The following is a 13,043-nucleotide window of genomic DNA, read 5'->3' on the forward strand; positions in this document are numbered from 1 at the left end:
TTGAATTTGTAAATGGTGCTTTCATCAGAGTGGAATGGACCAGGGGCATATTGTAGCTTCTGCCACATGTGTGCAAAAGAGCATCAAAACCGAAACCCGAATTTCTCTCTCCTGTCGTTTTTGAGGGATGCTACTTTAATCTTAAAGATGAGAATTCAGCTATAGTTTTGGTATTCTACTCTTAGCTAAAATATGAGTGTAAATGAACATGAGGTTAACAAGTGTAGAAATAATGGTGAGGTTGAAAATCTGCCTTGTATCGCACTGTTCCTAGAACCCTTTGTGAGAAGGATGAACAGCAAAAATAGATCATTTCAGTATTCTCTCTTAGCCACCAGATGGAGCTAAGTATAGATTTACATTTAGGATTAGGCTGGCTTTAGTTGTGTGTCTGAATTCAGAAATGTGGGGAAATCTAAATCCCAAATAGGGGAAGTAATAGGGGTATTAATGAGAAAGATTGTAGGAGACATTGTCTCCCTTTTTTTTGGCTGCAAAATCTATCTTTAATTCAGTAGGAAAATGTTCAGGAAATGTTAAAATCAGAAAATTTTGGTTGTAAAATCAATTCTTTGTGTTTGAAACTGATGGAAATAAAAATAACTTTCTTTTTCTATATTTGTAGCTATTCTTGGGATGCACAACTTGATAACGAATGTCCAGTTATGTAATATAGTGGGAAGTAGTAATGGTGTCGACCAAGAACATTTTTCAAGTAAGTACTTGTAATCCATTGTGAATTCCAATCCTTTGTTAAGTGTATTTTGTTTTCTCCATGTATTAACTTCAGTATATACATACCAAATGTTTTGTATATGTACTTGAAACCTGAGATTCCAATTAGATAGTATTGATATAGAAAACCATTGAAAATAGAATATTAAATATTTTTAAAGATTTTATTTATTCATTTGAGAGACAGCACAAGCAGGGGGAGAGGGAGAAGCAGACTCCCCACTGAGCTGGGAGTCTGATGTGGGGCTCGATCCTAGGACCTGGAGATCATGACCTGAGCCAAAGGCAGATGCTTAACTATCTGAGCCACCCAGGCACCCCTAAATATTTTATTCTCAATGTGTCAGCAAATGTAATTGGAACCATTCTCACCTCACCAAATACTAATGGTAAACACTATAAAAACTAATCAAACTTGGCTTTTGTTGACATTTTCATTTATTTTTTTCAAGATTTTATTTATTTATTTGACTGAGACACAGCGAGAGAGGGAACACAAGCAGGGGGAGTGGGAGAGGGAGAAGCAGGCTTCCCGTGGAGCAGGGACTCCGATGTGGGGCTCGATCCCACCCTGGGACCATGACTGAGCTGAAGGCAGACACACAATGACTGAGCCACCCAGGCATCCCGACTTTTTATTTTCAGTGTTACTGATTTTCAAGAAATCTAAAAAAATGCTGACAAAAAAACTGTTATAAAATCAGATTCAGGAGAAACCACAGAACCACACAACCCCTAAACCTTTTAATCTGATACTGATATTAAATAGCCTAAGGCAAGGCTTTTTAAAAAAATTCATTTATAGGATGTTTTAAAAGGACCAAAGTAATACATACTTTTGTAACACATTTGAACAATACCTAAGTAAATGAGGTAAGAAATAAAAGTGTCTCTGTTCATAGCCATTGTGCCTTCTGCTCTCCCCACCCCCCAACCTATTAACAGTTTGGTGTGTATCCTTCTAGACTTACACTGTGTTCATACAGACTTACATATGTATATACGTATGTACATGCGTATTATATACATACATATATATTACACCAGTCTTTTGTTTTTTACAAAAATGGGATCATACTGCGGCTCTTTCTGGTAACTTAATTTTTCAATAATTATATTACTTTTGACCCTTTACACGGGTTTGAAATGTGTGGATCTTATGCATGGATTCTTTTTGATAATTACAGTATAGTACTGTAAATGTATTTCCCTTATGATTTTCTTGTGATTTTTATTATTGAAGTGTAGTTGACAGTGTTATATTAGTTTCAGATGTACAGCATATTGGTTGAACAATTCTGTGCATTATTCAGTGCTTACCACAGTAAATGTAGTCATCATCTGTCACCATACAATATTATTATATTATTATAATGTTATTTACTGTCTTCCCTATGCTCTACTTTTCATCTCTGTGACTTATTTTATAACTGAAAGTTTGTGCCTCTTAATCCCCTTTATTTTGCCTGTCCCCACACTGCTTTGCCCTCTGCCAACCACTACTATGTTTTCTATATTGAAGAGCCTGGTTTGTTTGTTTGTTCTGTTTTTTAGATTCCACATAAAAGTGAAATCATATGGTATTTGTCTTTATCTGATTTCTTTCACTTAGCATAATGTCCTCTAGGTACATCCATGTTGTTACACATGGAAAGCTCTCATTCTTTTTTATGGCTGAGTAATATTCCATTGTATGTATATACTATGTTTACTTTATCCATTCATCTATGGATGGACACTTAGGTTGCTTCCATATCTTGGCTATTGTAAATAATGCTGCCATTAACATAGCGGTGCATGTATCCCTTTGAATTAGCACTTTTGTATTCTTTGGGTAAATACCCAGTAGTGCGATTGCTAGATCATGTGTTAGTTCTTTTTTTAACTTTTTGAGGAACCCCTATACTGTTTTCCATTGTGGCTGCACCAGTTTGCATTCCCACCAACAGTGCAAGAGGAAGGTTCGTTTTTCTCCACATCCTCGTTAACACTTGTTTCTTGTGTTTTTGATTTTAGCCATTCTGACAGGTGTGAGGTGATATCTCATTGTAGTTTTAATTTGCATTTCCCTGATGATGAGTGCTGATAAGCATTTTTCATGTTATTTAACTTCCATGTATTTGTGGTCTTTCCAGATTTTTTTCTTGTGGTTGACTCCTAGTTTCATAGCATTGTGGTCAGAAAAGATGCATGGTATGACTTCGATCTTTTTGGACTTGTTGATGCTTGTTTTGTGGCCTAATATGGGATCTATTCTGGAGAATGTTCTGTGTGCACTTGGAAAGAATGTGTATTCTGCTCTTTTAGGGTGGAATGTTCCAAATATATCTGTTAAGTCTGTCTGATCCAGTGTGTCATTCATATCCATTGTTTCCTTGATGATTTTCTGTTTAGATGATCTGTCCATTGATGTAAGTGGGGTGTAAAAGTCCCCTACTATAATTGTATTGTTATTGATTAGTTCATGTTTGTTAATGACTTTTATGTATATGGGTGCATAAATATATACACTTGTCATATCTTCATGTTGGGCTGTTCCCTTTATCATGATGTAGTGTCCTTCTTTGTCTCTTATTAAGTCTTTGTTTTAAAAGTCTGTTTTATCCAATATAAGTACTGCTACTCCAACTTTCTTTTGACATCCATTTGCATGATAAGTGTTTCTCCATCCTTTCACTTTTAATCTACTGTTGTCTTTAAGTCTAAAATGTGCCTCTTCTAGGTAGTACATAGATGGGTCTTGCTTTTTTATCCATTCTGTAACTGTCTTTTGATTGGAGCGTTCAGTCCATTTACATTCAAAGTAATTATTGGATAGATATGTATTATTGCCATTTTATTGTTTTGTGGTTCTTTCTGAAGATTTTCTCGGATCCTTTCTTGTCTTTTATTATTTGCTGGTTTTCTTTAGTGATATATTTGGATTTTTCTCTTTATTCTTTGCATATCTGTTAGGGGTTTTTGATTTGTGGTTATTATCAGGTATATAACATCTGCATATAGTCTATGTTAAGTTGATGGTTGTTTAAGTTTATCATTCTTTACTTCTTTCGTCCCCATGTTTTAGGTATATGATGTCATATTTTACATCCTTTTATTTTGTGTGTTCCTTGACTGATGTTTTTTACAGAAATATTCATTTTTACTGCTTTTGTGTTTCCTACTTTCATACTATCATTTTTGGTCTTTCCTTTCCACTCAGAGAGTCCCCTTTAATATTTCTTGCAGGGCAAGTTTAATAGTAATGAACTCCTTTAGTTTTTGTTTGGGAAACACCCAGAATAGGGTGATAGTCTTTCTGGGATAGAGTATTCTTGGCTGCAGGTTTTTCCCATTAGGCACTTTGAATATATCATGCCACTCTCCTCTGGCTTGAAAAGTTTCTGCTGAAAAATCCCAATAGCCTTATGGGGTTTCCTTTGTAGTGTAACTGTCTTTTGTCTTGCTGCTTTTAATATTTTTTTCTTTATTACTATATTACTAATTACTATATATCACAATATATTTTAAATACAGTATGTCTTGGGGTGGACCTTCTTTGGTGATTTTGTTGGGGGTTCTCTCTGCCTCCTGGATCTGGATTTCTGTTTCCTTCCCCAGATTAGGGAAGTTTTCAGCTATTATTTCTTCAAATAAATTCTCTGCCCCCTTTTCCTCTCTTCTACTTCTGGGAACCCTATAATACAAAGGTTATGTTTAATGGAGTCACTGAGTTCCCTGTTTTTGTTTTGCATAATTCTTTTTTCTCTCTTTTGTTCAGCTTGATTACTTTCCATTGCTCTGTCTTCTAGGTCATTAATTCGTTCCTCTGGTTCTTCCATCTTGCTATTCATTCCATCAAGCATGTTTCTCGTTTTTTGAGCTCTTTATCTGTGTTGTTATTCCTTATCTCTATGGCAGTGGCCTCACTGATGTCCTCTACTCTATTCTCAAGTCCAGTGAGTATCCTTATGATCATTGCTTTAATTTTTCCATCAGGCATGTTACTTACATCTGTTTTGCTTAGATCTCCTACTGTGGCTTTGTTTTGTTCTTTCATTTGGGACAAATTCCTTTGTCTTCTCCTTTGGTGTGAGTCTCTGTGCCTGTTCCTCTGTGTTAGGAAAGTCAGCTGCATCTCCTGTTCTTGTGGGTAATGGCTTTATGAAGAGGTCCTGTAGTGCCCTGCTGTATACTGTCCCTATTCCCCAGGGCTTGGTGCTTCTAGGATTGTCTCCAGTGTGTGCTGCGTGTGACCTGTTGTTCTGCACCAGCCGCTTTACCCTTCAGGCCAGTTGTCTGCAGAGATTCTCTTTGCCTGTTGTGGGCAGCATTTGATCCCTGCCTGAATGTGGCACATTTTACCTAGATGTGCTCTGATCTGCTTGTGAAATGATACCTGCACCACTACTACTGGAACTGAGGCCTTGCAAAACACCCGTGTTGGGAGACTTGGTATTGGCAGGGATTTGGGCTGGTCTTCTGGGGGAGGGGTTCTGCTCTGCTGGGATTGAGGCAAGTATGACAGGGAAGGGTGGATCTGCCAGAGTGTGGAGGGGCAGGGCTTGGTGTAAGCAAGTTAGGTAGTGAGTGTTGGCCCTGTACTTACGCTGAGAGGCAGAGGAGGGAAATTGCACCTACCAGTTCCTTTGTTCCTTGAGAGGTTTCTCTCTGAATGCTGCTGCTTTGGGTCATACTCCAAGATGAGCAGCTAACCTCCCCATATGTGCCCCAGGCACTCCTCAGATTGCTGTTTCCATGCTGTATGTCCACAGACTCTTTGCTTGTTTTCTCTCCAAGAGCAGCCCCAAAGACTGCTGAGGTCTCCCACAGCCAAGTACATTGAGCTTTAAAACTCCGGGCTTATCAGGGAAATCCAAATCAAAACCACGTTGAGATACCACCTTACACCAGTTAGAATGGCAAAAATGGACAGGGAAAGAAACAACAAATGTTGGCGAGATTGTGGAGAAAGGGGAACCCTCTTACACTGTTGGTGGGAATGCAATTGGTACAGCCACTTTGGAAAACAGTGTGGAGGTTCCTCAAAAATTTAAAAATAGAGGTACCCTATGACCCAGCAATTGCACTACTGGGTATTTACCCCAAAGACACAGATGTAGTGAAAAGAAGGGCCATATGCACCCCAATGTTCATAGCAGCAATGTCCGCAATAGCCAAACTGTGGAAAGAGCCGAGATGCCCTTCAACAGATGAATGGATAAAGAAGATGTGGTCCATATATACGATGGAATATTACTCAGCCATCAGAAAGGATGAATACCCAACTTTTACATCAACATGGATGGGACTGGAGGAGATTATGCTAAGTGAAATAAGTCAAGCAGAGAAAGTCAATTATCATATGGTTTCACTTATTTGTGGAACATAAGAAATAGCATGGAGGACACTAGGAGAAGGAAGGGAAAAATGGGGGGGTAGGAATTGGAGGGAGAGATGAACCATGAGAGACTATGGACTCTGAGAAACAAACAGGGTTTTAGAGGGGAGGGGGGAGGGGGGATTGGTTAGCCCGGTGATGGGTATTAAGGAGGGCACGTACTGCATGGAGCAGTAAAACAATGGATCATGGATCACCACATCAAAAACCAATGATGTATTGTATGGTGACTAACATAACATAATAAAACTTTAAAAAATAAAGTATAACTCCGGGCTTTAAGCCCTGCTGGTTGCAAGAACTCGTGAAATTCAGGGCCCTCCTACCTTCTAGGCCAGTTGCTATGGGGATTCATTTTTCCCATGTGCTCCCCTGTGTGCTAGTCTATCTTTCACCCTTCTTTGCAACTGCAGCTCCCTCCCCACTGCAGTGGCCATGATCTGTTTCTACACTTCCTACCTTTTTTGACGTGGCCTCTTCTCTGGCTTTAGTTGTGGAGTTTGTTCTGCCAGTCTTAAGGCCAATTTCTCGGGTATTTAGGATGATTTGATAATTATCGGGTTGTATTTGTGGGACAAAATGAACTTAGGGTCCTCCTGCTCTGCCACCGTCTCCTGTGTTTGTGTAAACTATTATTTTCTAGTGGCTTATTCAGATTCAGGTACAGTTTTTTTGTTCGGGGGGGGTTGGGGGGCAAGAATGCTTCCGAGGTCGTGATTGAATCACATTAGGAAGCCTGTCGAGTCTAGTCATTGCTCTTTGGGGAATGTGCCAAAATTCATCAGTATGTTAAAATGTTAGCAGCCTGATCCATCATTTAAAGTCTCCCATGAGGGGCGCCTGGGTGGCTCAGTCGTTAAGTGTCTGCCTTCGGCTCAGGTCATGATCCCAGGGTCCTGGGATCGAGCCCCACATAGGCTCCCTGCTCAGCGGGAAGCCTGCTTCTCCCTCTCCTACTCCCCCTGCTTGTGTTCCCTCTCTCACTGTGTCTCTCTCTGTCAAATAAATCTTTTTAAAAAAATTTTTAAAAAAGTCTCCCATGAGCCTTTCTTAATGGTTTCAGCATCCCATTTACTGGACCCATTACTTCATTTAGAAGCAGTGCTCTTTAAATGCACATACTCTGTGGAGTGAGGAAAGAAATCTTTTGGTTTTATAAAATTTAAAACTGAGATAGAACTCATTTAGTTTTCTTTGTAGTGGGGAAGCTCTTCTCCAGCCCCCTTGATCTACAATCTTGAAGAAGATTACCTTGCTGAACTTAGGTGAGAGGGAGCCCACTCTGTCCTTTTAGCAGAGCTCTGGTAGGAAGCTTATCTTTGTATTGACCCAAATTCTGCCTCCAGGCAATCTATACCTATTCTTTCAGAACAACTTGAAATATCTCTCTTCTTCTACAGGGTAAATCTGAAAACAATGAACATACTTTTTTTCTTTCTTTTTTTTTTTTTAAAGATTTTATTTATTTAATTGAAAGAGGCAGAGATAGCGAGCAGGAACACAAGCAGGGGAAGTGGGAGAGGGAGAAACAGGCTTCCTGCTGAGCAGGGAGCCCGATGTGGGACTCGATCCCAGGACCCTGGGATCATGACCTGAGCAGAAGGCAGACGGTTAACGACTGAGCCACCCAGGCGCCCAACATACTTTCTTTTAATATATACGTCCAGGCTAAATACATCCCAATCTTTCCACATTCCTCAGGAAAATAATTTTCAGGCCATTGTCTAAATTGATCTCCTCGTGATAAATTTGAAAAGAACAAGGTACTCTTAGAGGGAATTTATTCAGTATACTTTGACTTTTTTTTTATTTTTTAAGATTTTACTTATTTGAGAGAGAGACCGTGGGAGAGAGAGCAAGAGCAGAGGGAGAGGGAGAGTCAGATTCCCCGCTGAGCAGGGAGCCCAATGCAGAACTTGATCCCAGGACCCTGGGATCATGACCTGAGCTGAAGACAGATGCTTAACTGACTGAGCCACCCAGGCGCCCCCAATATACTTCGTCTTAAGATGAGTTTTGCTCCTAAAAGCTAGAGGAGGGTAGGAGGGAACAACTGAGCCAGACAGTGACCCTGTCAATATTTCTGTCAGTTGCTCTTAACTTTTTCTGGTCATCTGACATGAATCTGATGCTTAGGTGTTCTCCCCAGAAAATTTATCCATTAAAGTTTGCCTGTTACATGTGTTCATAGACCTTCACGTACACATCAAAGTGTACTTACATCTCATTAGGGGATTCAAGGCTCTTGGGTCCTCTTTCAGCTTTGCTTAGTTGTATTTTGGCCGTGTGTATGGAATATGGTATATATGGTGAAGGATTGGGGGATAGGAGTGAAGAAGGGCAGTAATTTGGGGGATTTCTGTCTTGGTAGCTCTTCTTTGTACCATTACTTGTCTGACTCCCCCTTCCCTATTCCTACACATCCTCCCCTTTTTCCCAGACATAGTACTCCCCATAAGAGAAAGAAGTCACGTGTCCTTCATCACTTTATTCTTCTCACTGAGGCTGTGTTTCTTTAAGTCTGTGATTCGTATTGCCTTTACAGTAATTACTAGTTAAATCTAAGAGAAAATGATACGAGAGGATAACATTTTATTTGAGTGCTTTAAATGTGTGTTAACATGTAAAGGATCTTTTAGAAATCGTGGGGGAAAACTTTCTGGGTAGTTGTATTGAACGTGCATGTATGTGTGTGTTCTTTGCATTATCAAGTTCATATATGCACTCACTGTAATAGTATCAGCCAGTGAGACTCTTGCTCTTTTCGTTTGTTACTACAGATGTGGTAAAAGGTGAAAAGATTCTTCCAGTATTTGATGAGCCACCAAATCCAACCAATGTTGAAGAGAGTTTAAAGAGAATTAAAGAAAATGATGTTCGTCTTGTTGAAGTTAATTTGAATAATATAAAGGTACGTGTGCTAAGCAAACAAAGTTTTGACTTGCTTTAAGTAAGTTAGATCTAGGATGAGAGTTGGGCAGTTTTGATAAAGTGTGATTCTATATTTCTACTTAAAGGTAAAGTTTTGCCCCTAACAGTATGCTTAGATTCCTTTATATTTTAGAAATTAAAGTATAATATTTTTCTGACTCACTTTTTAAAAAGTATCATATGGAAATGTAAACCCTACAGACCGTTAGCATAAATCTCTCTGGCTTCCAAAGTACTGCCTAATTCTAAGAGCATTTAGTCTTTTGGGTTTTTTGTTTTTGTTTTTTTTTAATCAGGTTTCTTGAGGTATTCCTTGTATTGAACCAGATTCTGCTACCTACTGAAATTCTGTCTGTTCAGTGTACAGTTCCATGAATTTTGGCCAATGCAGAAGTTGTACAACCACCACCATAGATGTGGAACATGTCAGTCCCCTTTGTTGTCATTCTCTGCCCCCAGCTCTAGCCCCTGACCACTCGTATCTGTTTTCTTTCCCTCATTTGCCCTCTCCAGAATGTCCTATAAATGGAATCATATAGTATGAACCTTTTGAGTCTGGCTTCTTTCACTTAGCATAATTCATCTGTGTGGTTGTATATGTCAGTGGTTTGTTGAGTAGTATTCTGCTGTATAGATCTGTTGCAATTTGTTTATTCACCACTTGATAGACATATGGATTCCCTCTGGTTTGGAGTGATTATAATAAAGCCATTAAACACATATGAACATGTGAACATATGTTTTCATTTCTCTGGAGTAAACAGTAGTGGGCTTTCTGGGATCTTGAGTTTTAAAAAATGCAATGCTTCCTTGGAGTAAAGAAGAAATGAGTTAGGAGGGCATAGGGATGATTAATTATCAAAGAGTAAATTCAGATTATCTCTTGAGTATTGGTTATTGTATAATAGCTGCATTAAGATTCCTCATTTTATTTTTAAGAATTCCTCATTTTAAATCTTGATTTGTCTGAATCAAGGGCTGAGAGAGCATCTGGGAATTATAAGAACCTAGGGAATAAGACCTCTGTGCTCCTTTAGCAGGTATTCCTTCCTATGAGCTGAAGAAAGCAAGCCTTGGAAAAAGCTAACATTCCTAGTTGATCACTAATTTTGATTTAAAAAAAATTCAGTCCTCACATATCTAAATCAACAGGTAATGATCTGAAAATAACCAGGCTACAGGGAATTGTAGTCTTGGTACTAAAGGGAGAAATTAGTGCCTTCTAGAACTATATCTTTCCACATTTCAGGTAGTGTAGGGTTAATCTCTCTTACTACAGCTTAAACTAAGTGACATCTCTCCCTTTGTAGAAAAGAGGATCCATTTTGAATACCCAGGTGTTGACGTCTTATAATCCAAATAGTTAAGTGTAGAATAATGAAAGTTTCTTTAATCAAAATGCTAGAGAAATGATGGTTTATACTCTCCTCTAGGTCAGCAGTTTGTGCAAATGTACCATAATAGAGAAATCAAATAGATAGGAAGGAGGCTGTTTGTTTTCCTTTGTAGACTAAATGTTTTATTTATATAATTTCTGAGTCTTTTTAATAATGAAAAAAAGTAAGTACGAATATATTTGACTAATGGACCGAATTTCCTGAAAACTAAAATGTCATATTTCACATGATTGTCTTCCAAGAATATCCCAGTTCCAACCCTAAAAGATTTTGCAAAAGCTTTGGAAACCAACACGCACGTGAAATATTTCAGTCTTGCGGCCACGCGGAGCAATGACCCTGTCGCTGTTGTAAGTAAGCTGCTACTGATAATAGTGAAATTGTGAATATGGTATGTTACAGAGGTGGCTCAGCTGATTTAATGATCAATATTTACTCTCTTTTCAATTGATGTTTAGCTCATTATTAGGTAATACATTATTTACTCTTTTATGTTTATTTTTTCCTATATTTCTTCCCTATAATTTTAAAAAACATTAGTGAAGTCATGCAATATATGCTGTTTTGTAACTTAATTTTTCACTGAACAATATATCTTAGAGATCTTTTCATATTACTACATAAAGTTCTACACCATTCTTCTAACATCTGCAGAGGATTCCATTTATGGATCTACCGTGTTGGATTTTGTCAAATGCTTTTAATGTGTGTTTTGAGATGATCATGTGGTTTTTGTACTTTAGTAATACGGTGTATTACATTGATTAACTTTTGCATATTAAGTCAACCTTGCATTCCTGAGGTAAATCCCACTTGATCATGGTATGAACCTTTTTCTTCACTTGGCTTTGAGGACATTGCTCCCTTTGATCTCCTCTCTCCTCACTAGACCTTCTCTGGTCCCTCCACATCTTCTCAACCGCTAAGCACTGGAATGGCCCAGGGCTCAGTCCTAGGTCTTCTTTTCTTTGTCTATGCTCACTTTCTAGGTGATGTCACTCTGTTTCATTGGTATGTGTTATCTGTATACGCTTTGGACTCCCAGGATTGTTATTCCCAGTTCATACCCCTCTCCTGAACTATGTGCTCCTGTCCACCTACTTAATCCCTTGCTTGGCTGTCTAACAGACATCCCATATGGTCCCAAACCAAACTCCTGGCTTCTACCCCACACCTGCTCCTCTCCCATTTTTTCCTGTCTCACTAAATGACAACTTCATCCTTTCCTTTGCTCAAGACAAAAAGAAATGGAGTTATCCTTGACTTCCCTATCTCACAACCTTAAATGTATATCCAGCCTTGTCTTCCAGATATTCCAGAATCTAACCATTTCTCACCATTTTCTCAACTACCACGCCGGTCAGTCTAAGCCAGTATCTTCTCTCATATGTATTCTTACAATAGCCTCCTCACTGAGCTGCCTGTGTCTATCTTTCCCACCTCCAAACCAGCTTGTTTCCATAGCATCAAAAGTGATTTACTTATTTATTTGAGATCAAGAGTGAGAGAGCACGAGCTGGGATGGAGGCGGGAGGTCAGAGGCAGAGGGAGAAGCAGGCTCCCCGCTGAGCAGGGAGCGCGACGTGGGGCTCAATCCCCTGACCTGACCCAGGGATCATGACCCGAGCTGAAGATGGGATGTTTAATCAACTGAGCCATCCAGGCGCCCCCAAAAGTGATTTTTTAAAAACTTTAGTGGGAGACTAGGAAAGATGGCAGAGGAGTAGGGGACCCTATTTCAACTGGTCCCCGGAATTGAGCTGGATATCTATCAGACCACTCTGAGCACCCACAAAACCAGCCTGAGATGTAAGAAGATCTGGATCTCTACAAGCAGAATATCGCAGGCGTTTGGTTTTGAGGTATGAAGCTGGGAGCCCTGATTCCGCGGGCAGATATCGGAGGATAAACGGCAGCAGGTGGGTACCTGGCTGTGGGGATCCTACACCGCTGGTGAGCGACAGCCTGGCGCGCTGCGTACGGGGCAGACTCACAGACCGGTAGTGGCGGGGAAAGGACTTTAGGGCAGCCCCCGGGGCGGAAACCCGGAGTGGCAGGGTCATGCGTGAGAACTGGGGGAGTGGCTGGCAGTTTTAGAAGCACAAAGGGCAGAGACCTACCCCGACCTGGAGGCAGGACTGGGGGCGCTGCGGAGGGGCGCACAACCCAGGACGCTGCAGGTTATAGCAGCATGGACAGAAACGGAGACAGTGTGGCCTGGAGAGCTCACTGAAGAACAGACTGCGGTCTCTCTGCTCTGAGGCAGAGGGTTGGAAACGGTCTCTTCTGCTCTGACTCGCGGAAGAGATGCGGAAAGCCGCCAGGGAAAGCCGCCAGAGAACAAAAGCCCCAAAAACTGATGCCCGCTGAGCCCATCCCCCGCCACAGGGGGGCAGGGCAACTCTGTCCAAACAGGGTTGCCTGAGTAACAGCGTGGCAGGCCCCTCCCCCAGAAGACAGGCTGGGAAAACAAGAGGCCAGCAACCCTAAGGTCCCAAGAAAACAGGTGCATCTTGCTTGGGTTCTGGTCAATAATTTGGACTCTATACATTCCCTCAAACACCCATCAACAGAATGACTAGGAGGAGGAGCCCCCAAAA

General features: G+C 40.3%; 1 protein-coding gene across 1 annotated transcript in view; it reads left to right on the forward strand.

The window, feature by feature from the left end:
- Nucleotides 1-13,043, forward strand: part of TMOD3 (tropomodulin 3) — a 75,978-nt gene that overhangs the window by 53,484 nt on the left and 9,451 nt on the right. The window contains exons 5-7 of the mRNA XM_044918151.1: nt 626-715; nt 8,896-9,026; nt 10,686-10,793. Of these exons, the coding sequence (XP_044774086.1) occupies nt 626-715; nt 8,896-9,026; nt 10,686-10,793 (329 nt within the window). The remainder of the gene's footprint in view (nt 1-625; nt 716-8,895; nt 9,027-10,685; nt 10,794-13,043) is intronic.

The sequence above is a fragment of the Neomonachus schauinslandi genome, chromosome 9 (assembly GCF_002201575.2).
Source record: "Neomonachus schauinslandi chromosome 9, ASM220157v2, whole genome shotgun sequence".
NCBI lineage: Eukaryota > Metazoa > Chordata > Mammalia > Carnivora > Phocidae > Neomonachus > Neomonachus schauinslandi.